The 27,534-nt window shown below is 44.6% G+C and overlaps 1 protein-coding gene across 1 annotated transcript in view; it reads left to right on the top strand.

The window, feature by feature from the left end:
* Nucleotides 1-512: 512 nt before the first annotated feature.
* The window catches only part of LOC137345674 (butyrophilin subfamily 1 member A1-like), a 97,643-nt gene continuing 70,621 nt past the window's right edge, over nt 513-27,534 (top strand). The window contains exons 1-4 of the mRNA XM_068008938.1: nt 513-601; nt 887-900; nt 7,234-7,584; nt 17,724-18,002. Of these exons, the coding sequence (XP_067865039.1) occupies nt 513-601; nt 887-900; nt 7,234-7,584; nt 17,724-18,002 (733 nt within the window). The remainder of the gene's footprint in view (nt 602-886; nt 901-7,233; nt 7,585-17,723; nt 18,003-27,534) is intronic.

Raw genomic sequence — 27,534 nt, 5'->3', positions numbered from 1 at the left:
TTATGTTGGCATTCATTACAAGAGAATTTGAGTAGAGGAGTAAAGATGTCTTACTGCAATTATCTAGAGCCTTGGTGAGACCGCACCCGGAGTATTGTCTGCAGTTTTGGTCTCCTTACCGAAGCAAAGATATATTTGCCTTAGATGAAGTGCAACAAAACTGGCAGATGGAGGGATTATCCTCTGAGGAAAGATTAAATGGTCTGGTCCTTTATTCTCTGGAGTTTAGAAGAATGAGAGGTGATCTCATTCAAACATAAAAAAATTCTTACAGGGCTCGACAGGGTAGATGCAGGAAGGATGTTTCCCCTGGTTGGGAAGTCTAGAACCAGGGGGACACAGTCTCAGAATAAGGGGCAGGCCATTTCGGAGTGAGATGAGGAGGAATTTCTTCACTCGGAAGGTTGCGAATCTTTGGAATTCTCTGCCTCAGAGGGCTGTGGAGGCTCAGTCGTTGAGTATGTTCAAGATTGAGATTGATAGATTTCTACATATTAAAAACATCAAGGGATATGGGGATAGTGCAGGAAAATGAGGTTGAAGATGAATGGCGGTACAAGCTCGAAGGGCTGAATGGCCTACTCCTGCTCCTATTCCTTATGTTCTTGTTGCCCACTCACTTGACGTGTCTATATCTATTTGCAGCCTCTTTGTGTCCTCCTCATAGCTTATATTCCCACCAAGCTTTGTATGGTCAGCAAGCTTACATACATGACTCTGTCTCTTTATCTAATTCATTGATATAGATTGCCCAGCCCCGATCCTTGTGGCACTCCACTAGTTACAGTCTGTCAACTTAAAAATGCCCTGTTTCTCCCTACTGTTTGCTTCCTTTCTGTTAACCAATCCTCTGTCCATGCTAATATATTACCCCCAACTACAAGAGCCCCTTTCTTGTCTATGAATCTTTTGTGTGACACCTTATCGAATACCTTTTGGAAAGCCAAGTCTACCACATCTACTAGTTACCCTTTCTCTCCCCTGCCAGTTACATCCCGAAAAAACTCGAATAAATTTGTCAAACACAATTTCCTTTCATAAAACCATGTTGACTTTGTCTGATCATACTCGAGTGCATTGTTAAGACTTGCTTACTAATAGATTCCAGCACATTCCCAATGACTGATGTCAGGCTAACCGGCCTGTAGTTCCCTCTTTTCTCTCTCCTTTCTTTCTTGAATAGGGGTATTACATTTGCTAACTTCCAATCTGCTGGGGCTGTTCTAGAAACGATGGAATTTTGGAAACTCATGACCAGTACATCTGCTTTCTCTGCAGCTACCTCTTTTAGAACATAAGGACATGGACGATCAGATCCTGGGGATTTGTCAGATTTTAGTCCCTTAAATTTCTCCAGTACTTTTCCTCTGCTGGCATCAATTACTTTAATTTCTTCACTCTTAGTAGCCTCTAGGTTACCCTCCATGTAACTTGTGTCTTCCACTGTGAAGACAGACAAAAAATATTTGTTCAACAGGTAACGTCACAGAATCACAGAATTGTTACGGCACAGCAGGAGGCCATTCGGCCCATTGTGTCTGCACCAGCTCTCTGAAGGAGCAGTTCACTCAGTTCCATTCCCCTGCCTTTTCCCTGTAACCCTGCACATTCATCCCTTTCATATACCAGTCTAATTGCCTTTTGAATGTTTCAATTCACCCTGTCTCCACTACATTCTCAGACAGCGCATTCCAGATCTTAACTGCGTGAAAAAGTTTTTCCTCTTGTCTCTTTGTCTGTTGTGTGGCACTGTATCAAACGTCTTTTGAAAGTCCACGTACACCACATCAACAGCATTGTCCTCATCAACCCTCTCTTTTATCTCCTCAGAAAGCTCCAGCAAGTTAGTTAAACATGATTTTCCCTTAAGAAACCCAAGCTGGCTTTCCTTAGTCAACCTGCATTTGTCGATGCGACATTTAATTTTGTCTTGAATTATTTTTTCTCGAAGTTTCCCTACCACCAAAGTTGAACTGACTGGCCTGTAGTTGCTGGGCTTATCCTTACAGCCTTTTTTGAACAAGGGTGTGACATTTGCAATTCTCCAGTCTGCTGGCACCACCCTCGAGTCTAAGGAAGATTGAAAAATTATAGCCTGTGTCTCTGCGATTTCCGCCCCCCCTTCTGTCAGTATCCTTGGATGCACCTCATCCGATCTTAGTGCTTTATCCACTTTAAGTACAAACAGCCTATCTAATGCATCCTCTTTATCAATTTTAAACCCTTCTAATGTGTGAATTACCTCCACTTTAACCATTGCCTGTGTTGCATCTTTTTCTTCGGTAAAGACGGATGCAAAGTATCCATTTAATATCTCAGCTATGCCCTCTGCCTCCATGTGTAAATCCCCCGAATGGTCCCCACTCCTCCTTTTGCCACTCTTTTACTATTTATATAACTATAGAAAACTTTGGGATTCCCTGTAGTGTTGTTAGCTGCCAGTTTCTTCTCATGCTCTCTCTTTGCTTCTCTTATTTGCTTTTGTATTTCTCCTCTGGACCTTCTATATTCAGCCTGGTTCTCAATAGTATTTTCTACCTGGTATCTGTCATAAGCACACTTTTTCTTCTTTATCTTAATCTGTACCTCTTTTGTCATCCAGAGAGCTCTGGATTTGTTTGCCCTACCTTTCCTCTTCGAGGGAACATACCTTGACTGTGCCCAAACTATTTCTTCTTTGAAGGTAGCCATTGTTCATCTCCTGGCTTTCCTGCCAACCTTTGACTCAATTTATTCGCCCCAGCTCCATTCTTACCCCACTGAACTTAGCCTTCCCTCAGTTAATTATTCTGACTCTGGACTGTTCTTTGTCCTTTTCCATAGTCAGCCTAAACTTCATGATGCAATGATCACTGTCTCCTAAATGCTCTCCTACTGATACTTGATCCACTTGGCCTACCACATTCCCAAGAACCAGATCTAGCAGTGCCTCTTTTCTCATTGGACTAGAAACATACTGGTGTACACATTCTAGGAACTCTTGCCCTTCACTGTCCTTTACACTACTACCATCCCAGTCTACATTTGGATAACTAAAGTCCCCCATTATAAATACACTGTAATTTTTGCAGCTCTCGAATTTCCTTGCAAATTTTTTCCTCTACATCCCTTCCACCAGTTGGTGGCCTGTATACAACACCGAGCAATGTAACTGCACCTTTTTTTGTTCCTTAGCTCTCGCCAAATTGATTCTGTCCTCGACCCCTCTGGGACATCCTTTTTCTCCAGCACTGCAATGCTTTCCTTAATCAATACAGTCAGCCCTCCCCCTTTTTTCCTTTCCTATCTATCCTGAACACCTTGCATCAAGGAATATTTAACATCCAGTCCTGCCCTTCTTTGAGCCAGGTCTCTGTTGTAGCCACATCATCCCTCACCAATCTTAATAACCCCACTCCGTGCATTCACATACATACACATTAACCCTGATTTATACTTTATTACTTTCGCCCTTACTCTGACCCCGCCTAATAACTTACTATTCTCCGCTCTCTCAGTATTCTCTGCCCCTTGGTATTCCTCTCTGATATATCCTCCTGGTTCCTACACCCCTGACAAGTTACCAGTTTTGATTCCATCCAATCTGAGCTCCCTCTCAGGTTCCCATCCCCCTGACAATCTAGTTTAAACCCTCCCCAACAGCACGAGGAAATCTCCCTGTGAGGATATTCATCCCAGTCCTGCAACAATGCAAATAATGTCATGGCATCTGGAAATCCTGACAATCCAAACTGACAAATCATAGCCCAGTTTGAAACTTAGATAAATGATTTTGATTTTCTCTCCAAGGTAATTTATTTGACTCAGTATTACACTGATACATCAGTGTGGACTGTGAAAGCTTATGAATAATTGAGACAAACCAGTATAGGGTCTGTGTATCGGGCACTTTTCAGTGTTTCAGGAACATTTTCTGTCTTGAGTGACCAGACCACTTGATTGGTTTTCAACTTTCAAATTAAAGACTTGTCATGTCACAATAATTGGGAAATCAATGTGCAATAATTGCCAGCCAAGTCGAGAAATTGTCATGCTTTTTGTTGGACATGGAGCAGATCCAGTTTATAATGGACTCTGCCTGATTGGGATCTATTTTCACCACCCACACAGATACAATGATTTAATCTTTTTAAGCCTTAACTGTCAACCTTGCTCTAACTCACTGTTTAATGTGACACTGTCAGGGGTGAGATGTTTCTCAGATTGTTGATTAAAGATGGTTGTTTGATCAATGTATATTAGATGCTAATCCCAGTTCCCTATCGGAATGGAATTCACCTTCCATTGGAACAGTGTGTAGAAATCCACTGTCATCATTTCCTCTGTTTCAATGGCGCTATCTCATGAAGTCTGGAGGCTGGCGGTTGGGAGGCTGGCGATTGGGAGGCTGGTGAGAAGGCTGGTGATTGGGAGGCTGGTGATTTGTGCGGTTGGGGGGAGCCTGATGATCAGGGGGGTTTGGGAGAGAGGGGGAGGTTTGTGATCAGGAGAGTTGTGGGAGCTGGGGGGAGGTTTGTGATTGGGAGGTGGTGACAGGGTGGCTGGAGATCAGGCTGAGAGAGGCCAATGGCCTCCTTGAGGGGTGGTAGGTGTCCCCCACATGTATGACAAAGGAGCCATTTGTCTTGTGGAGCTGACAGCTTCAATGGAACAGGAAGTTGGATGGGGTGTAAAGTGAGCGGCTGATTTGATACTGCCCACTTTCTGCTATTGTCTGACAGGAATTTCTGCCTCATAAACACTGTGGAATTAATTCCCTTTTAACAGAGTTTTACTTGTGTTGACCTGTAGTTTTGTGACTGACATATCTGGCAGACATGTTGATAAAGCTGCATTTTCATTATCTTTCCCAGGACATGAGTGTTTTTAACTTTTTGTTAATCTTCCTCAGCAGACAATCCTCAGACCAAAATAAAACAGCAAACAGTCCATGACAATGTTCATTTATCTCCTGCTTTCATCCTTTTATAACTGGTTTTTCAGCACTTAGCATAAAGCAAACTCTCCTTATGTAATTGCAAAATACTGGAAATCTGTAATAGAAAATGCTGGAATTACTCAACTCTGTTTCTCTTTCCACAGATGTTAACGTTTCAGGTCAAAGATCTTTCTTCAGAACTTTATATAGATTTTATCACTTTCAGTTTGGGGCTCTGTGTCCAGCTTTGTCCTTGCCACACTTTTCACATTCCTTGGCAATTTCACCACCTAATTTCTTTAGTTTCAATCCAACCCACTCCTTGCCCCCTTCTGCTCAGTGACACACTGTTACTTACCATCCTCAATGACTGTGCTACATACAGTTCAGGAAAAGATCCCCGGGACAATATGGTGGTTTCTCTGAGGGAGACAGAATACTAATAGAACTGTATAATATTTACAAGCCATGGAAAATTAAAATGTGAATAAGCAATTTAAAATAAGTCCAGAAATCTATCAAATTAATAAGATCAATTTCATAAGATCATAAGAACTAGGAGCAGGAGTAGGCCGTCCGGCCCCTCGAGCCTGCTCCGCCATTCAATAAGATCATGGCTGATCTTTTCGTGGACTCAGATCCACTTACCCGCACTCCCACCATGTCCCTTAATTCCTTTATTGTTCAAAAAGATATCTACCTTAGCTTTAAAGACGTTTACTGAAGAAGCGTCAACTACTTCACTGGGCAAGGAATTCCATAGATTAACAACCCTCTGGGTGAAGAAGTTCCTTCTTAATTCAGTCCTAAATTTGCTCCCTCTAATCTTGAGGCTATGCCCTCTTGTCCCAGCTTCACCTGCCAGTGGAAACATCCTCTCTACTTGTATCTTATCTATTCCCTTCATGATTTTATATGTTTCTATAAGATCCCCTCTCATTCTTCTGAACTCCAATGAATATAATCCCAATCTACTCAGTCTCTCCTCATAAGCCAACCCCCTCAACTCCGTAATCAACCTAGTGAACCTCCTCTGCACCCTCTCCAGTGCCAGTATATCCTTTCTCAAGTAAGGAGACCAAAACTGCACACAGTACTCCAGGTACGGCCTCACCAGTACCTTATACAGCTGCAACATAACCTCTCTGCTTTTAAACTCAATTCCTTTAGCAATGAAGGGCAAAATTCCATTTGCCTTCCTAATTACTTGCTGTACCTGCAGACCAACCTTCTGCGATTCATGCACAAGGACACCTAGGTCCCTCTGCAATGCAGCATGCTGCAACTTTTTACCATTCAAGTAATTATCCTTTTTCCTGTTACTCCTACTGAAATGAATGACTTCACATTTATTAACATTGTATTCCATCTGCCAGACCTTTGCCCACTCACTCAATGTATCTATGTTCCTCTGCAAAGTTTCACAGTCATCTGCACACTTTGCTCTGCCACTCATCTTAGTGTCATCTGCAAACTTTGACACCCTACACGTGGTCCCCAACTCCAAATCATCTGTATAAATTGTAAATAATTGCGGTCCCAACACCGATCCCTGAGGCACACCACTAGTGACTGATTGCCAGCCAGAATAGCACTCCTTTATCCCCACTCTCTGCTTCCTGTTAGTCAACCAATCCTCTATCCATGCTAATACTTTACCCCTGACGCCATGCATCCTTATCTTATGTCGCAGCCTCTTGTGCGGCACCTTGTCGAAGGCCTTTTGGAAATCTAGGTACACCACATCCACTGGGTCCCCATTGTCCACCTTGATCGTAATGTCATCATAGAATTCCAAAAGATTTGTCAAGCATGACCTGCCCTTCATGAACCCATGCTGCGTCTGCCCAACGGGACAATTTCTATCGAGATGCCCTGCTATTTCTTCCTTGATAATAGACTCAAGCATCTTCCCCACTACAGAGGTTAAGCTAATCGGTCTATAATTCCCCATCTTTTGTCTACCTCCTTTTTTAAACAGTGGCGTCACATCTGCTGTTTTCCAATCAGCTGGGGCTACCCCAGAGTCCAGCGAATTTTGGAAAATTACCGTCAGTGCACCTGCTATTTCTCCCGCCATCTCTTTTATTATCCTGGGATGCATTCCATCAGGGCCAGGAGACTTATCAATCCTTATGGTATTTGATGGTATTAAGTCAGAAGCAATAACTTATTGAGTTCATATTGTTTTACAAGTACAGTTCTGGAGGACTTGTATATTGTACTATATATTTTAAATGATCAGCTACTTTGAAAGTATTTTTCCTTTTGTAGATTACATGAATAATTGATTTTTATTTTGAAATGTTGTTCACCAGGTAAATTCCTCGTATTTGGACCTGTTGATCCTGTTGTAGCCATTGTGGATGAAGATGCTCTATTGGAATGTCAGCTTGTGCCAGATCTATTCATCAGTAACATGGTGGTGCAGTGGCTTAAATCAGGTCTCGATTCACCAGTACACGTGTACAGAAATGGAGAGGATGATATTGTCGTTCAACACAAGAATTACAGAGGAAGGACTGAACTGATTAGAGAGGAACTGACTAAAGGAATCATTTCTCTTAGAATAAAGAACACGACAGTATCTGATGAAGGGGACTATACATGTTTAGTTGATGACAGAACTGATTCAGCAGAAGCTGCAGTTATACTGGAAGTTGCAGGTTAGTAAATATCTACCAACACATTAACAACTTGTAGAAGTGATGTGTTTAAACTCCTGTTTAAATTGCAAATAGATTAAAAATAGGTTTCTTTAGCAGTTGGTGCAATATTCATGTTAATGAATAATTCATGTTAATGTTAATTTCATATTCCTATGCTCCCAGTCATGAAGCTGCACTCAGGAGATGTGGGAGATGAACAGGCCGATTCTCGACCCACAGATCTTTGAGCACATGGGGCAGGATGTCCCATGTGGTAGTGGGATCCGGAGAGCAGGATTTTCTTCCTTTTCGTTCCTTCTCTGTCACCACTCTGCCTCATCAATAAGACTTTTTATTTGGACTCAAAGCATGATGCAGCTTGATGAACAAGTTGTCACCAGTTTGAACGATTGGTAAAGCTCCTCCCAGTCATCAATGTCAATGCTGACACACTTCATGGAGAACTTCAGAGTGTCTTTGAAGCATTTGCTTTGTCCTCCCCGGAACACTGGCCATTTGAGAGTTGAAAACAGGAGCTGGAGGGTAGACAGTTTTCGGCCATCCAGACATAGTGTCCAATCCATTGAGGTGATTTTGCAGGAGTTTTACCTGAATGCTTGTGGTGCTGGCTTCAAGAAGGACACGAGCTTTTGTTCGACAATCCTCCCATTGAACCCGAGGATGTGGTAGAGACATTACTGATAGAATTTCTCTGGTGCTCTTGTGTGTCACTGAAACACAGTCCAGATCTCACTACAGTACTGGAGTGTGGTGATGACACTGCTCTTTACACTGGGACTTTTGTTGACTTGCGGAGGTCTTTGTTGTCAAACACTCGCTGTTGTAGTTTGTAGAAGGCTGAGTTGGTGCGGTATTGGATCTCCTCGGCAGTGTGGTCTTTTGAGAGAGGTAGCTGTAAAGGTATGGGACCTGCTCAACATAATCCAGAGTGTCTCCATCAACATATATGGGAGGTGGAGTATTTAGCCGACCAGGTGTGGGTCGATATGAGTTTTGGCAACATTCAAGTACAGGCCGAGTCTCTTGTATGAAGAATTGAAGAGATCGAGAGCAGCTGGCAAATCTGGTGCAGAATGGGCAACGACACTGCAGTCATCCACAAACTGTAGATCATGTATGTCTGTGGTGGTCAGTTTAGTTTTGGCACAGAGATAACTGAGCTGAAAGAGTTTTCCATCTCGGCGGTATTTAATAATCACACCAGAGGGCAGCTGATCTTTGATCAGGTGAATAGTCACTGTCAGGTAGGTTGTAAATTATACGGGGTCTGTCACACAGCCTTGTATGACCCCGGTCTGGATTTTGAAGATGTCTGTTTCAGAACTCCCACACAAGACAGTTATATCATCATGGAGCAATTGCAGGATTGTGATGAAGCTTCTTGGACATCCAAATCTTTGAAGCACAATTCACAGAGCCTCGTGTGACTGACTCAGATTGATGAATGCATTGAAGAGTTCCTGGGGTTCTCGACATTTTTCTTGGATTTTTCTGGCAACAAAGACCATGTCGGATGTTCCTCTGGAAGGTCTAAAGCCACATTGTGTCTGGGAGGATTTCCTCAGCCACAGGAAGTAGGTGATTCTGGAGAATACGTGTCAGGATTTTCCCTGCTATGGACAAGAGGGAAATACCTCGATAGTTTGCACAACATGATTTATCATTGTGGGGGGGGAGGTGGTGCTTGGTGGCGAGGGACGGTGAGTCCATTTTACTCCCAAATCCATAGGATGAATGCATGGAGTCTTGATGTGAGCAAAAGCCCACCAGTCAATTAGAATATCATTGGGGCCGCAAGCCAAGAGTGACTTGGTTCCTGCACTACTGACTGAGCTGGCCAAGTCCTGAAGAACATATCTGCCAGACTGGGCCTGCAGCAGGTGGTGAGAGAACCAACACAAGGGACACCAACACCACCTGTCCTGGTCTTCACCAACCTCCTGGTCGCAACTGCATCTGACCATGACAGCATTGGTAGGACTGACCTACCGGACCTGCAGAGTCCTTGTGGAGATTAAGTCCTGTCTTCACACTGACGATACCCTCCATCGTGTTGTGTGGCTCCACCACCATGCTAAATAGGATGGATTCAGAACAGATCTAGCAGCTCAAAACTGGGCATCCAGGAGGCACTGTAGGCCATCAGCAGCAGCAGAACTGGATTCAGTCACAATCTGTAACTTCATGGCCCAGCATGTTCCTCACTCTACCATTACCATCAAGGACCAATCCTGGTTCAATGAGGAGTGTAGCAGAACCTGCAAGGTGCAGTACAAAGGTATACTGAGAAATGAGGTGTCAACCTGGTGAAGCTACAGCACAGGACTATGTGCATGATAAAGAGTGGAAGCAGGTTGCAGTAGACAGAGCTAAGCGATCCCATGACCAACAGATCAGATCAAAGCTTTGCCTCATCCAGTCATGAATGGTGGTGGACAGTTAAAAACAGGAGCAGGAGGTTCCACAAACATTCCCATCCTCAAGGATGGCAGAGCCAAGTATCTCAGTGCAAAAGACAGGGCTGAAGTGTTTGTAACTATCTTCAGCCATAAATACTGATGGATGATCCTTCTTGGCCTCCTGCTGAAGTCCCCAGCATCATCGATGCCAGTCAGCCATTTCAACTCACTCCACGTGATATGAAGGATCACCTGAGTGACTGAATACAGTAAAGACTATGGGCCCCAACAACATCCCAGATGTAGTGCTCCAGAACTAGCCATACCTCGAGATAAGCTGTTCCAGTACAGCTACAACTGACATCTACTCAACAATATGGAAAACTGTCCAGGTATGTCCAGACTACAAAAAAACAGGACAAATTCAATCTGACCAATCAGTGACCCATCAGTCTCCTCTCAATCATCAGCAAAGTGATGGAAGGTGTTGGCGACAATGTTATCAAGCAGCACTTACACAGTAATAACCTGCACACTAATGCTTAGTTTGGTTCCGCTCGGAAAACCAGCACGGATTTGTTAAAGGCAAATCATGTTTAATTCACATGCTGGAGTTTTTTGAAGAGGTAACACAGAGAGAGTTAATGAGGGCAATGCAGTTGATGTGGTGCACACGGACTTCCAAAAGGTGTTTGATACAGTACTGCACAACTGATTTGTGAGCAAAATTATAACTCATGGAATAAAAGGGACAGTGGCATAATGGATAGGAAATTGGCTGAGTGACAAGAAACAGAGTGTCGTAGTTAACATACATTCTTCATGCTGGAGGAAGGTTTGTAGTGGAGTTCCCCAGGGGTCAGTGTTGGGACCCTTGCTTTTCCTGATATATATTAATGACCTAGACACAGGGCACAATTTCAAAGTTTGTGGATGTTATGAAACTTGGAAGCATTGTGAACTGTGAGGAGGATAGTGTAGAACTTCAAAAGGACATAGACAAGTTGGTGGAATGGGCAGACAGGTGGCAGATGAAGTTCAATGCAGAAAAATGTGAAGTGATTCATTTTGGTAGGAAGAACATGGAGAGACAATATAAAATAAAGAGTACAATTCTAAAAGGGGTGCAGGAGCAGAGGGACCTGGATGGATATGTACATAAGACATTGAAGGTGACAGGCCAGGTTGAGAGAGCAGTCAATAAAGCATTTAGTATCCTGAACTTTATTAGATTAGATTAGATTAGAGATACAGCACTGAAACAGGCCCTTCGGCCCACCGAGTCTGTGCCGACCATCAACCACCCATTTATACTAATTCTACACTAATCCCATATTCCTACCAAACATCCCCATCTGTCCCTTTATTTCCCTACCACCTACCTATACTAGTGACAATTTATAACGGCCAATTTACCTGCCAACCTGCAAGTCTTTTTTGGCTTGTGGGAGGAAACCGGAGCACCCGGAGAAAACCCACGCAGACACAGGGAGAACTTGCAAACTCCACACAGGCAGTACCCAGAATCGAACCCGGGTCCCTGGAGCTGTGAGGCTGCAGTGCTAACCACTGCGCCACTGTGCCGCTATTAATGGGGGTATCGAGTGCAAGAGCAAGGAATTTATGTTGATCTTGTATCAGACACTAGTTCAGCCTCAGCTGGAGGATTACGTCCAGTTCTGGGTGCCGCATTTTAGGAAATAAATGAAGGTATTGATATGAGCACAGAAAAGATTCACGAGAATGGTTCCAGGGATGAGGAACTTCAGTTATGAAGACAGGTTGAAGAAGTTGAGATTGTTTTCCTTGGCGCAGAGATGGCTGAGAGGAGATTTGACAGAGGTATTGAAAATCATGAGGGGTCTGTTCAGAGTGGAGAGAGACAGACTGTTCCAACTCGTGAAAGAATCACGAACAAAAGGGCACAGATTTGCAAAGGAAGCAAAAGCGACATGAGGACAAAGTTCTTCATGCAGTGAGTGAAGATCTGGAATGCACAGCCTGAGAGTGTGGTGGAGGCAGGTTCAATCGAGGCATTCAAAAGGGAATTAAACTATTATCTGAAAGGGAAGAATGTGCAGTGTTTCGGGGAGAAGTCCGGGGAATGACATTAGGTGAATTGCTCATTCGGAGAGCTGGTACAGACATGATAGGCCGAATGGCCTCCTTCTGCACTGTAACAATTCTGTGATTCTGTGACTATTTAACTCCAGAACTCATTACAGTCTTGGTCCAAACATGAACAAAAGAGCTGAATTCCAGAGGTGATGTGAGAGTGACTGCCCTTCACATCAACACAGTATTTACCAAGTGTGGTATCGAGGAACCCTGGAAATATTAAAGTCAGTGAGAATCGGGGGAAAACTCTTCACCGGTCACAGGCTTCCCCAGCATAAAAGAAGCTGGTTGTGGTTGCTGGAGGTCAATCACTTCAGCTCCAGGACCTCACTGCAGGAGTTCCTCAGGGTAGTGTCCAAGATACAACCATCCTCACTGCCTCATCAATGACCTTCCCTCCATCATAATGTCAGAAGTGGGGATGTTCGCTGATGATTGCACCATTTGCAACTCTTCAGATACTGAAGCAGTCCGTGTCCAGATGCAGCAAGACTTGGACAACATTTAGCTTGGGCTGATAATTGGCAAGTAACATTTGTGCCACACAAGTGCCAGGCAATGACCATCTCCAACTTCCCTGACACCCAATCATATTACCATCACTGAATCTTCCACCATCAACACCCTGGGGGTTACCATTGACCAGAAGCTCAAGTGCACTGGCTATATAAATACTGTGGCTACAAAAGCAGACTAGAGGCTGGTAATTCTGCAGCAAGTAACTCACCTCCTGACTCCTCAAAGCCTGTCCATCATCTACAAGGCACAACTCAGGACTGTGATGGAAAAACCTCCACTTGCCTGGATCCAACAATACTCAATAAACTCGACATCATCCAGGACAAAGCAGCCTGTTTGATGAGCAGCCCATCCAGCACCTTAAACATTCACTCCCTCCAGCGCTGGAGCACTGGAGCACAGTGGCAGCAGTGTATGCCATGTACAAGATGCACTGTACCCACTCACAAAGCCTCCTTTGACAGCACCTTCCAAACCTGTGACCTCTGCCACCTAGAAGGACAAGGGCAGCAGATGCATGGGAACACCAGCACCTGCAAGTTCACCTCCAAGTCTCACACCATCCTGACCTGGAACTATATCACTGTTCCTTCACTGTCACTGGGTCAAAATCCTGGAACTCCCTTCCGACCAGCACTGTGGGTACACCTACACCAGATGGACTGTCGCGGTTAAAGACGGTGACTCACCACCAGCTTCTCGACGGCAATTAGGGATGGGCAATAAATGCTGTCCTTGCCAGCGATGGCCATAACCCATTAACAAATAAATAAAACTCTCAGTGAAGGGAATGCCCATTCCTTACAATGCTACATGGGAACTCTCCACATTGGTTTCTGGGTCAGTCCTCTCTTCAGGATATAACACTGGACATCAGCCTCAATAACAATGGAAGTCTGCAGAAAGGAAAAACAATGTTGGCCCCATTCTATCTGGTGCAAGGTACTTGTCACTACATTAAACAAACTGAGTGGTTTACATTCAGGAGCATGCCAGTCCTACCCAATATCTCATTCCACAATATTGTAACCCAGAGGTTTACCAGTAGAAACACTTGTGATCTGAACTAGTTAACATGTTTTTCCCACCTGTTCTCCCATGTGCTTCTCTAATCTTGGGTGACAGAAAAAAATCCACTAAATTTAATCTGGCCTCTCCTCTAAAAATGAGCTGAAAAGAAATAATGAACTACCTCGATTTTTTGTGGACTGACTGATGTGTTTTCACATCCCTTTCTCTCTTTCTAACATTTCAGTAAAGAATCGGACTGCCTGCAAATTAACTTTCAGCTCTGGACCAAGGGCTGTGTTTTCTATCCTCTGTTCAATATTTGACAGACTCCTGAACATGGGTTCATCCTTCATTCTGGCCCCAGGGAGCAGACTTGCCTGCAGGCCTGTTCACTAAACTGACTATCTCTGATCCTCCTTTGAGGTGTGGGTAGAAAGGGAACATTTCTTGCTCTTTTCCAAACAGAATGGAGGTCATCCTGACTAATGGGTCTGTGATTGGACAGTTGACCTTCATTGAATTAGTTTGCAGTTTGCTGAGTTCACATTCCACACACTGACTTGTGTGGCTTCAATCCCCATTCTTCAATGCCTGCAGCTTTACATAGAATCAGAGAATGGTTACAGCACAGAAAGAGGCCATTTGGCCTGTCGAGTCTGTGCCAGCTCTCTGCAAGAACAATTCAGCCAGTTCCACACCCCGCTCTTTCCCCATAATCCTGCACAGTTTTTATCTTCAGCTACTTATCGAATTTCCTTTTGAAGGCCTCGATTGAATTTGCTTCCACCAAACTGTCAGGCAGTGCATTCCAGACCCCAACTACTCACTGTGTTAAAAAACTATATGAATTTACTTTTTGTTGAGACACAACTTTTAAATCAAATTCAAACCCAAAGTCCTTTCACTGAAGAAAAATAAATGATAAAAACTCTCAATGTGGCAGCAGCATTTCCTCAGAATGACACTGAATCATCATCTTAGAAATTGTGCTTAAAGTCTGGAGTTGAACCCTCAACCCTCTCAGGAGTTTAAACTTGTGCTCTTTGGAAACCATCAGCCACGTTTAGTTCAGTCTTTGTTATTTTAATATCTTTCATGTGGTTCAGTGAAGAGTGCAGGAGGGCATGCCAGGAGCAGCACCAGGCAGACCTCAAAATGAGGTGTCAACCTGGTGAAGCTACAACACTGGACTATCTGCGTGCCAAACTGCATAAGCAGCATGTGATAGACAGAGATAAGCGATCCCACAACCAATGGATCAGATCTAAGCTCTGCAGTCCTGTTCCATCCAGCCATGAATGGTGGTGGACAATTAAACAACTAAATGGAGGCAGTGGCTCAATGATGGGGGAGCCCAGCACATCAGTGCGAAAGATAAGGCTGAAGAATTTGCAACAATCTTCAGCCAGAAGTGCCAGGTGGATGATCCATCTCGGCCCCCTCCTGCAGTCTCCAGCGTCACAGATGCCAGACTTCAGCCAATTCAATTCACTCCGCATGATATCAAGAAGTGACTGAAGGCACTGGATACTGCAAAGGCTATGGGCCCTGATAATCCGGCAATAGTGCTGAAGACATGTGCTCCAGAACTTGTCGCGCCCCTAGCCAAGCTGTTCCAGTACAGCTACAACACTGGCATCTACCCTGCAATGTGGAAAATTGCCCAGGTATGTCCTGTACACAAAAAGCAGGAGAAGTCCAGCCCGGTTAATTACCGCCCCATCAGCCTACTCTCAATCATCAGTAAAGTGATGGAAGGTGTCATCAACAGTTCTATCAAGTGGCACTTGCTTCGCGATAACCTGCTCAGTGACGCTCAGTTTGGATTCTGCCAGGGCCACTCAGCTCCTGACCTCATTACAGCCTTGGTTCAAACATGGACAAAAGAGCAGAACTCCAGAGGTGAGGTGAGAGTGACTGCCCTTGACATCAAGGCAGCATTTGACCGAGTATGGCATCAAGGAGCCCTAGCAAAACTGAGGTCAATGGGAATCAGGGGGAAAACTCTCCACTGGTTGGAGTCATACTGAGCGCAAAGGAAGATGTAAGTGGTTGTTGGAGGTCAATCATCTCAGCTCCAGGACATCACTGCAGGAGCTCCTCAGGGTAGTGTCCTCGGCTCAACCATCTTCAGCTGCTTCATCAATGACCTTCCTTCAATCATAAGGTCAGAAGTGGGGTTGTTCGCTAATAATTGCACAATGTTCAGCACCATTTACAACTCCTCAGATACTGAAGCAGTCTGTGTAGAAATGCAGCAAGACCTGGAAAATATCCAGGCTTGGGTTGTTAAGTGGCAAGTAACTTTTGTGCCACACAAGTGCCAGGCAATGACCATCTCCAACAAGAGACAATCTAACCATCTCCCCTTGACATTCAATGGCATTACCATCACTGAATCCCCCACTATCAACATCCTCGGGGCTGCCATTGACCAGAAACTGAACTGGAGTAGCCATATAAATACCGTGGCTACAAGAGCAGGTCAGAGGCTAGGAATCCTGCAGTGTGCAACTCACCTCCTGACTCCCCAAAACCTGTCCACCATCTACAAAGCACAAGTCAGGAGTGTGATGGAATACTTATCTGGATGGGTGCAGCTCCAACAACACTCGAAGCTCAACACCATCCAGGACAAAGCAGCCCACTTGACTGGCACCCCATCCACAACCATTCACTCCCTCCACCACTGACGCACAGTGGCAACAGTGTGTACCATCTAGAAGATGCACTGCAGCAATGCACCAAGGCTCCTTAGACAGCACCTTCCAAACCTGTGACCTCTACCAACTAGAAGGACAAGGGCAGCAAATGCATGTGAACACCACCACCTGCAAGTTCCCCTCCAAGTCACACACCATCCTGACTTGGAACTATATTGTCGTTCCTTTACTGTCGCTGGGTCAAAATCCTGGAACTCCCTTCCTAACAGCACTGTGGGTGTACCAACACCTACATCAGCGGTTCAAGAATGCAGCTCACCACCGCATTCTCAAGGGCAATTCGGGATGGGCAATAAATGCTGGCTTGGCCAGCGACGCCCACATCCCATGAATGAACATTAAAAAAAATTGAGATTACAGGCAGGGATTTTCATCTGTGGTTTGATCCTGGTAGAATCGTGGCAGGGTGTGCACTGTGCTGATCCACTGCTAACACTGGTGAAATTTCCAGGGTTAACCTTCTGTAAATGTGTTATACAGGATTCCTGCCTGTGCTTGGGAGCTCACCATGGGGGTGTGGTTGTGAGAAATAGCTGCTGCTGCTGCTGGGGGAGATGGTGCCTGCAGAATCTTTCAGAGACAGACAGCCCCTGGGAGCTCAGCAACACTTTTCCAGGCGCAAATAAATTGGAAAAACCTGCCAATGTTTTAGTGTCAATCGAGCGTGTCTGTATTCTTTCACCATCAGATTAACCTTCCTTAACAACACTGATAAATATGTCTTCAGTCCATCATTGCCGAGGTGGTAATGATGTAAAATGTGCCAGTTGATGGCATTGTGTCATTACCACCTGACTGGAACATACCTGATTGATATCCCAAGAGGACTGCTGGGTGGGCACTGCTACTGCTGCAGGTGCCTGACCCTAATATAGAAATAACCCCACACCCAGGACTTGGAATGGGGTCAGAACACAGAGAGAATGACAGGAGAAGTTTGAAAATCCATTGGCACCACCAGAATTATTACTCTAGTGTCTAGAGGTATCATCTGCCTCCAAGTGTATGTATATTTGGTCAGTAATATATGGATTCTTTGGTCCACCGATTTTCTCCCTTCGTCTCCTCTTGAAGGTGTTTATACCAGGCTGGGGTATAATCCCATTGGTATCAGGTGTCCTCTGTCACCTCACATAAGTGGGAGTTAATCAGTCTGAACAACTGATATCTGATTTACATTAATTATTTAACCATCACTGTTCTATAACAATATATTTTGAGATTCAGTTCAGAATCCCTTTAAAGTCACATTATTCCAGGACTATGATTAAATATTTATCAATAACATTAAATGAATATTTCCCACAGGCTATAGGAAGTGTTGCTAACAATAGTTCTTTCTGAATCTATTCACTGTTGATTACAGGATTGGGGCGTAAGCCCTGGATTCAGATGAAACAATATCATAATAATGGAATCCAGCTTGTGTGTAAATCCAGTGGATGGTATCCTGAACCGGACATACTGTGGATGAGTGAGGATGGATATAATTTAATACAAGATACAAGATACCAGCAGGACTCCAATGGTCTTCTAGACGTCCAGAGCAACATTGAAATAACAAAACAATCAACAAACAGATTCAGGTGTCTGATAAGGAACGAAATGTTGAAAACAGAACAAGAAGCAATTATCAGGATATCAGGTTTGTAAAACTGATGTTTAATCATTAAAAGGAACGATGATTTAAATTCTTTGATTACAACAGTGATTACACTTCAAAAGTATTTCATTGGCTGTCAAGCGATTTGGGGAATCCGGAGATATTTATCAAAGTAATGAATGTGATTCATTCGTGGTGCATTTTAGCTTCTGCCGTATACATTGAGTCCTGTCCAGAAAGTCTGAGTCAGTGTGTGAGCTGAACAAAAGTGACATCAGGTAAGATTTGATCAACAGGAGCAGGAGTGGAGCCAGAGCGGAGTGGGAGAAAAAGCACGGCAGCAGCACAGACTTCCCCAGAAAGTGGAGCGAGAGTAACTCAACATCGGCAGAAATTGAAAGAGTGAGGTCAGAGTGAAGTCAGAATCAGTGCAGTGAGGAAGGAGTAGTGGGATCCGAGGAAACTCACATCGAGAATGAGGGTAAGTATTGAGGAAAGGGTCTAAGATGAGGAACTAGATTAATTGACTCAGGTCTAAAAATAGTCAGGTTTTAGGAATTCAGTCTTAAGTTTTTTTAAAGACTTTTATTTCTGATAAGTTTAGTCAGTACTCTAACAGATAGAAGGGCATCTCAGTCCCATGGAATCCTGTTCCATGTGGAAACACCACATATACAGGAAGTGTTGTCAGCTGGAGGAGTTTGAGCTCTGGGTTTCGGATCTGGAGCAGTAGCTGGTGTCACTGCGGTGCATCCGTGAGACTAAGATAGCACGTTTCTCGAGGTAGTCACCTTGCAGTTTACAGGTGTGCAGGCAGAGAGGGACAGGGTGATCACCAGACACAAAATCAGGACCAGGCAGGAAGTGTCAGAGTCCCCTGAGTGCATCTTGCTGTCTAATTGGTATTTGAATACTGGTAAGGGTGATTGTTCCTCTGGGAATACAGCCAGAGACAAGTCCACAACATCACAGGTGGCTCAGTTGTACCAGGGAGCAGGAGGATGATTGGGACAGTAACAATGATAGGGGATTCTATAGTTAGGGGAACAGACAGACATTTTTACATCTCGAGTTGTGAATCCAGGATGATATGTTGCCTCCCTGGTGCTCGGGTCCAGAACGTCACTGAGTCGCTGCAGAACATTCTGAAGGAGAACGGTGAACAGCCAGTTGTCGTAGTCCATATCAGTACCAACAACATAGGTAGAAAGTGGGCTGGAGTACTGCAGGAAGATTTTAGGGAGCTGGTAAAGATATTAATAAGCAGCACTAGCAAGTGGATCCTCCAAGGTAGTATTTCCATGTGCTAGTGAGTATAGAAATAGGAGGGTGGAGTAGATGAATGTGTGGCTGGAGAGATGGTGCAGGAGGGAGGGCTTTAGATTCCTGGGACATTGGGACCAATTCTAGAGGAGGTGGGACCTGTACAGGGCGGACGGCTTGCACCTGAACAGAGCCAGGACCAATGTCCTCGTGGGGTGATTGGTTAGTGCTATTGGAGTGGGTTTAAACTAACCTGGTAGGGGGATGGGAACCAGGAGATAATATTAGAGAGGATGAACAAGGTGCACAAATGATTGGAAGAGCATATGGCACTAGAATAGGAAATAGTAAGATATTAGGTGTAATTAGAGTCAGAGGGGATGCAATAATGTCTAAATTAGGTTTACAGTGCATGTGTGTAAATACACAAAGCGTGGTCAATAAGGTTGGTGAGCTGCAGGCGCAGATAGCCACATGGGAATATGGTGTTGTGGCATTAACAGAGACTGAATTCAAAAAAAGGCAGGATCTCGGGATTAGGTACTAAATATTCCTGGATACAAGGCAGTCAGGAAAGATAGGGAAGGAAAGAAAGGAGGAGGGGTGGCTGTAATGAGAGAAGGTTAATGAGGGAGATATAATTGTTTGATAAATTGTCACATATTAGGCTTATCAGCAAACTTGAAGCCAGTGACAGCATGGATACAAAACTGACTGTGTGACAGGAAACAGAGAGTAGTAGTGAATGGTTATTTGTTGGACAGAAGCAAGGTATACAGTGGGGTTCCCCAGGGGCCGGTGTTAGGACCCCTGCTTTTCTTGTTCTATACTATTGACCTAGACTTGGGTGTACAGGGAACAAGTTCAAAATTTGCAGTTGGCACAAAACTTGGAAATATTGTGAATTGTGAGGATGATAGTGATAGACTTCAAGAGGACTTAGACAGGCTGGTGGAATGGGCAGACACATGGCAGATGGAATTTAATGCAGAGAAGTGATACATTCTTGTAGGAAGAATGAGGAAGGCAATCTAAAATAAAGGATACAAATTTAAAGAGGTTGCAAGTGCAGAGAGACCTGGGGTATATGTGACAAATCATTGTCGGTGGCAGGGCAGGTTGAGAAAGTAACTAAAAACGTATAGGGGATCTTGGGCTTTATAAATAGTGGTATAGAGCATAAAAGCAAGGAATTTATGATAAACTTGAATAAAACACTGTTTTGTCATCAACTGGTTTATTGTGTCCAATTCTGAGCATCGCACTTTAGGAAGGGTGGGAAGGATTCAGAGAGGGTGCAGTAAAGATTTACAACAATGGTTCCGGGAATGAGGGACTTCAGTAATGAAGATAAATTGAAGAAGATGGGGTTGTTCTCCTCAGAGAAGAGAAGGTTGAGAGGAGATTTGATCGCGATGTTCAAAATCCCGACGAGTCTGAAAAGAGTGGATTGGGAGAAACTGTTCCCATTGGCAGAAGGGTCGAGAACCAGAGGACACCAATTTAAGCTAATTTACAAAAGAACCAATGGTGACATGAGGAAAAACATTTTTATGCAACAAATGGTTAGGATCTGGAATGCACTGCCTGAGAGTGTGGTGGGGGCAGATTCAATCATGGATTTCATAAGGGAATTGGAAAATTATCTGAAGAGAGAATATTTGCAGGGCTTTGGAGCAAAGGCACAGGTGTGGGACTAGATGAGTTGCTGTCGTAGAGAGCCAGCATGGATATAATGGGCTGAATGGCCTCCTTCTGTGCTGTCACGATTATATGGTAACATAGTAAATAATGATGCAGATAAGAGACTTTAGGAAGACATAGACAGACTGGTGAAATGGGCAGACGCATGGAAAATACAATTGAATATAGATAAGTGTGAAGTGATGCACTTTGGGAGAAATAACATAGAGAGGCAATATAATGGTACTATTTTGAGGGGATTGCAAGAGCAGAGGGATTGAGGATGTGTATTTACAAATCCTTGAAGATGACAGAGAATGTTGTTAAGGTAGGTTAAAAAACATATGGAATACTTGGCTTTGTAAATAGGACATTGCATACACAAACAAGGAAGTCATGCTAATCCTTTACAAATCAATGGTTAGGCCTCAGCTGGAGTCTGGTCAGCACAATTCTTATGTCAAGAAGGATGTCAAGGCCTTGGGGAGGGTACAGAGGAGGTTTACCAGGATGATACCAGGGATGTCTAAACCTCTCATTCTGACCCCACCTAATACTTTGTTATTTCATACTCTTGTGTTATCTGTCTCTTCCAATTCTCTGTGTACCTTGGTGTTCCTCTCCTGTATTACCTCCTGATTCCCACACCCCTGCCAAGTTATTTTAATCTGTCCCCAGTAACAGTTGTAAATCACCCTGCAAAGAAATTTATCCCAGCTCTGTTCAGGTGCAACACGTCTGGCTGGTACAGATCTCATCTTCTCCAGAACTGGTCCCAGTGTCACAGGAATCTAAAGCCTTCCCTCCTTTACCATCTTTCCAGCCACACATTCATCTGCTCTATCCTGCTATTTCTGTACTCACTTCCATGTGGTACCGCTTTTGAAGCCTGCTTGTAATTTCTTTCACAGCTCCCTAAACTGTTTCTGCATGACCACATCCCTCTTCTGACCTATGTCGTTAGTACCAATGTGGACCACACTGCTGGCTGTTCACCCTCCCCCCTCAGGGTGCTCTGCAGCCATTCAGTAACATCCTTGACACTGGCTGTAGCTTTCCTGCTACTTTCAGCATTAAATTTAATCCAACAAGGGTGACTCGTCCATGACTACAACAAACCACTATGAGTACAGATATTTCTTCTTCTTTCTTTGGCCTCCTTGTCTTGAGAGACAATGCGTAAGCGCCTGGAGGTGGTCAGTGGTTTGTGAAGCAGCGCCTGGAGTGGCTAAAAAGGCCAATTCTAGAGTGACAGACACTTCCACAGGTGCTGCAGATAGAATTGGTTGTCGGGGCTGTTACACAGTTGGCTCTCTCCTTGCGCTTCTGTCTTTTTTCCTGCCAACTGCTAAGTCTCTTCGTCTCGCCACGCTTTAGCCCCGCCTTTGTGATTGCCCGCCAGCTCTGGCGATCGCTGGCAACTGACTCCCATGACATGTGATCAATGTCACAGGACTTTCTGTCATGTTTGCAGACGTCTTCATAGCGGAGACATGGAAGGCCGGTGGGTCTGATACCGGTGACGAGCTCGCTGTACAATGTGTCCTTGGGGATCCTGCCATCTTCCATGCGGCTCACATAGCCAAGCCATCTCTGGTGCCGCTGGCTTAGTAGGGTGTATATGCTGGGGATGTTGGCCACCTCGAGGACTTCTGTGTTGGAGATACGGTCCTGCCACCTGATGCCAAGGATTCTCTGGAGGCAGCGAAGATGGAATGAATTGAGACGTCGCTCTTGGCTGATGTACGTTGTCCAGGCCTCGCTGCCATAGAGCAAGGTACTGAGGAGACAGGCTTGATACACTTGGACTTTTGTGTTCTGTGTCAGTGCGCCATTTTCCGACACTCTCTTGGCCAGTCTGAACATAGCAGAGGAAGCCTTTCCCAGGTGTCTGAGGCCAGCTGAATATGACTGCATAGGTGTTGCCAGTAGTCGTTTGCACAGCACCTGGCTGTTTTTTGAGCAGCGCTTCTGGCTGCTTTAAGTGCTGCGGATGTTAACTCGCTGGGGGCTTTCTTGTAGTTCAGCAGTGCAATGCGCTTGGTGGCTATGACAGGTTCCAGCTCTTCAATGTGAGATTGAAACCAGTCTGCATTCTGCTTCTCATGATTGCCATAGTTGGTCATTGCTGAGTCATAGATGGCGTCTCTGATGTGGGCCCACTTGGTCCCTGCATCCCCTGTGGGAGTGTTTTTGGAAGGCTTTTTCAAGTGAATTTAGAAACTTATATAACAGCTATGGATGAGAAATTCTGCTCGTGTTGATGCGCGGGCGGCCCTTCTGCTTGGAGTGATGTAGCTTCTTTGGTTTGAGTCTAACTTTGCTGCACACCGGGAGTGGTCGGTGTCGCAGTCCGCACTGTGGAAGCTGCATGTGATTTGAACACTGTTTAAGGAGGCTCGCCTTGTGACGATGAGGTCCAGCTGGTGCCAACGAAGTGATCTTGGGTGCCTCCATCAAACCTGGTGACAGGGTTTCGTGTGAAAGAATAAGTTGGTGATGCAGAGGTTGTAATAGGTACACAACTCCAGCAGTCTCTGTCCATCTCATTCATCCTTCCAATGCCATAGCGCCCAAGGCAGGAGGGCCATGAGTCAAGGTCGGCCCCAACCCTGGCATTAAAGTCCCCCAGCAGGAATAGGTGTTCGGTGTTGGGGATGCTACTAATGATATCATGGAGTTCCTCGTAGAACTGGTCTTTAACTTCAGGTGGGGAGCAGAGTGTTGGAGTATAGATGCTGAGTAGGTGTACTGGACCAGAGGCGGTGAGCAGTCGGATGGACAGTATACATTCTGAGCCATTTGAAGGTGGCTCTATCATGCTGAGCAAAGAGTTTCTGATGGCGAAGCCCAATCCTTGCTGTCTTGGTTCTTCGGGATCCCTACCCTGCCAGAAGAAGGTGTAGTCTTGCTCTCTTCAAGATCTGCTCGCAGGGAGGCGTGTCTCCTGAAGTGCTGCAATGTCTACATTGAGTCTACTGAGCTCGTTGTTGATGATGGCGGTCTTCCGAGAATCGTTGATTTGTGTAAGGTCTTCCGACAGGCCAGGACACATAGTTCTGACGTTCCAGCTTGCAAAACGAAGGGCTGGTACCTTCTTTCCTTTTTTGGTCGTGCTGTTTGGTGCAATGTTACAGTCCACTTGTCAGGCAATGACCCTGAGCTCCAAGCACCCATTGAAGCAGGTGGACTGTGGCGGGACAGAACCTTACTGACTGGCGGCTGCCCGGTTTGAGGCGGGCGGTAGCTGTCCAGTGAGATGCGATGACCTCTCCCACCGACAAAGGAAACCCATGGCGCCCAATCTCTACGCCAATTGAGCTGGACTTATAACCCGTAACAGCTGCCTTCCGTGTTGATTTGGTCGCTGTGAGGCTACAATGGAGTGACCTCTCCATGGCGCATGCCTGGGCGAATGTTTGGAGGTTGTGAGTTTCCCAAGCGTCAAAACCCCCCTCTTGGCCTTCCTGCTGGGGTCTAAAGGAGTGTAGAGCATGACGCTTGGCACCAGTATGGCTGCAGGAACTTCCGGAAACATGCCAAAGGTGACACATGACCGCCTTCGGGGTTCCGCTCTGGATTTTCTGTTAGGGTTTACTCCCTGAGCCTTGGTCTCTCCCGAGACGCCCACAAGGGTTGTTGGGGCCCTTACACAGAGGTGCCGGTGGGAGGAGGTGGGGGAAGGGGGGAAGAGGGTGCGGGGGGGTGGGGGGAGGGGGTGCGAGGAGGACGAGTGTGGTGGGAAGGGGGTGCAGGGGGAGCTGGGAGGGGGGCTGCAGGGGGTAGGGGAGAGCAGTGCAGGGGAAGGGGGTTGCGAGGAGAAGATGGTGCGAGGGGGGTGGGGGGAAGGGGGTGTGAGGGGGGTGTACAGATATATATTGGTTATAAGTATAGCAGATTTATTAAGTAGTTTACATCCAGTTCAAAGAAGTAATACTTAGCTGATAGTCACAGTCTGTTCCTCAGACCTTCAGTGGTAGCCCTCCGAGTGACTGTGGTACGGTCTCACTTTCTCTTGTTCTGTTGAATGAAGATTCTCTTTCCTCCTTTAGGTTTTTGTGCTGCTTCTCATCTTCAATATCTGTTCTTTTATATCCTTTTTCTCCTTTGAGCCAACTGACAATCACCTGTGCTATCTCACTCACACTCTTTAATAATCATTCTTTTAACCTTTAACATTAAATTCTATGCTTAACCCTCTGGTATCACTTTATTCCATCTTCTTGCAACTTAGTTATTCCTTATCTAGGATCTTCATGCAAACAGTTGTTAAATGAGTTACAGCAATGTATTTGACTCTAGTGATAATGGATCTCAAACTTTAAACCTTCTGTTTCAATTATAACATAATTAATGTTCTGTCTTTCATTATCTGTTAGTTTCAGACATACCACTACTTTAACACATTCTTGTATATTTGCTCAAGGTTCTGTTCCTTGCTGCCAGCTTGTTTTAAACATAACCTTGCCTCAGCACATTCCTTTTTGCTTTTAACATCTTCAAGTTGGCTTAAATTTACCATCATGCTTTGCTTCTCGGCCTAGTATCATGTTTAATTGAGCTTACACATATTATAGTTACTTTAACAATATTATAAAGCATTATTATCTTCATAATCACTTCTAATTAAGCTTACATATTTTAAGACATTACACCATACAGTATACAGATTTAATATTATATCAAGTAGTGAACTCTATCTTACAATATCCCCACCTTGAGGGCAAGGCATTTATGCCGACCCTTTGAAATGAAATTCTTGTGTACTTTGAACTTCCATATTTACCTATTTCCAAGAGATTTTGTGCTGTGATCGTGTTTAATTGTGATCTTGTCTGGTGTACCAGGTGCTTCAAGTAGCAAGTGTACAGCAGTAAGCATATTAGCACCAATAACAGGGTTATAACCAATATGTGTGAAATTATTCTAATCCAGGGGGATTTTCCATGTTTATCCCTATTTCCCACCAATGTGTTGAATCCCCCACCCCTGGAATTTCCTTGGCTATAGCTTTATTTCCTTGATCTAGAATGTAATAATGGTGTTGGGAGGTGTTCATTTGACTTATTAATGTTGTTAAGGCTTTAGGTAGTTCAGGGATGCCATACCCAAATCTAGTGACTGTCATGCAGGCCTCCACCTGCCAAGAATGAGGCATATTAATTTTGTCATATGACCATTGATTTCAAACTGTTGCTGGGAAGAAGTGAAGGCCTGTTACAAGGGCTACCAGACCCTTGGCTGAAAAACATTTGCATACTAACAGACAGTGTTTGTGAAGACAAAGGATTATTCCATGCTCCAATTACTCCAAATGAATTTTGATCACCAGACAGTGAAGGGGTAAGGAAGTGCAGTCCAGGGCCTGCTAAGGTGATACAATTCATAAGGGCCAGGGCTGGTTAGACCAGCTGGTCACATGACTAATTGGCTGGTCCAGGGTTTTTTTGAACTCGCCACAGAGAGTTTGAAATCATAAAGACTGTTTGTTCCTGGACTGAGAAGAACTCTCCTGTCTGCTCCCATCTCTTTCTCACAAGCCTCGGGACCCACTGAAGACATGTGAACCTCAAGAGAGAAAATTCTCCAACATTACACAAGGTTTAAGAATAATACTGGGCCCAAACGAAAAGCATGTCCTACCTACAATCGAGGACTCTACAGCATGTTTGAAGTACAGCGTCATGCTAGACCCCCACCTGCTAAGAATGAGGCATATTAATTTTTCCATATGAACATTAAACTTCAAACTGTTGCTGAAGTGAAGAAAGGACTTGTTTGAAAAATCACCAGGCCCTTGGCTGGAAAAACAATTTTTTATACTAACAGCCAGTGCTCGGAAGGACAAAGGGGCTATTCCCTGCTTCAATTTAACCCACAATGGACTTTGAGCACCAGGTGTTGTGTGTAAGAAGAGACATTCCAGGGTCAGCTAAGACCAGAGAATCCACAAACAGACGTGGTCAGACCAGCTAGTCACATGACTAACCTGCTTCACAACCTGGGTTTTTCTGAATTGTACAAACAGTTTGAACTGAAAGTATCTGTTTCCTTCTGCACTGAAAAGATCTCTCCTGGCTGGCTCGCCACAGCCTCTCCTGTCTGCTCCATCTCTTTCTCATGGAACTCCAAATCCACTGAAGACACATGAACACCAAGAGAGAAAAGTCTCCTCCAGTGAACAAAGTTTAAGAAAAATACTGGGCACCAATGAAAAGCAAGATCTACCTGCAATCAAGGACTCGACAGTAAACTTGAAGATCCGTAACAAAAAACCATCTTCAGAGATTGCCTCAATATGTGTATCGCATATGCATGCTAGCGTGGGTGTGTCGCGTATCCGTAGGTCTTCACCGGATTAGAGTTTCAGTTTAATAAATTTCAACCTTTCTGCTTTAAACCTAAGAAAAACTGTTTGACTGGTCCTTTGCCTTATAATTGGAAAGCGGTGAATATGTATTCACCAAGGGGGAGCTAAAAACACGGTGTGTTTAAAATTAAACCCTGTTACGGTAAGACTAGGTGAAGACTGAAAGGGAACCCTGGACCCCTTTCTCACCTGGTCAAAACAGAAATTTGGGGCTACCGTCCTGGATTTTACCCACAGACAAATGAAAGAAATTGGAAG

The sequence above is a fragment of the Heterodontus francisci genome, chromosome 29, assembly GCF_036365525.1.
Source record: "Heterodontus francisci isolate sHetFra1 chromosome 29, sHetFra1.hap1, whole genome shotgun sequence".
NCBI lineage: Eukaryota > Metazoa > Chordata > Chondrichthyes > Heterodontiformes > Heterodontidae > Heterodontus > Heterodontus francisci.
This window is presented reverse-complemented; position numbering and strand designations above follow the sequence as displayed.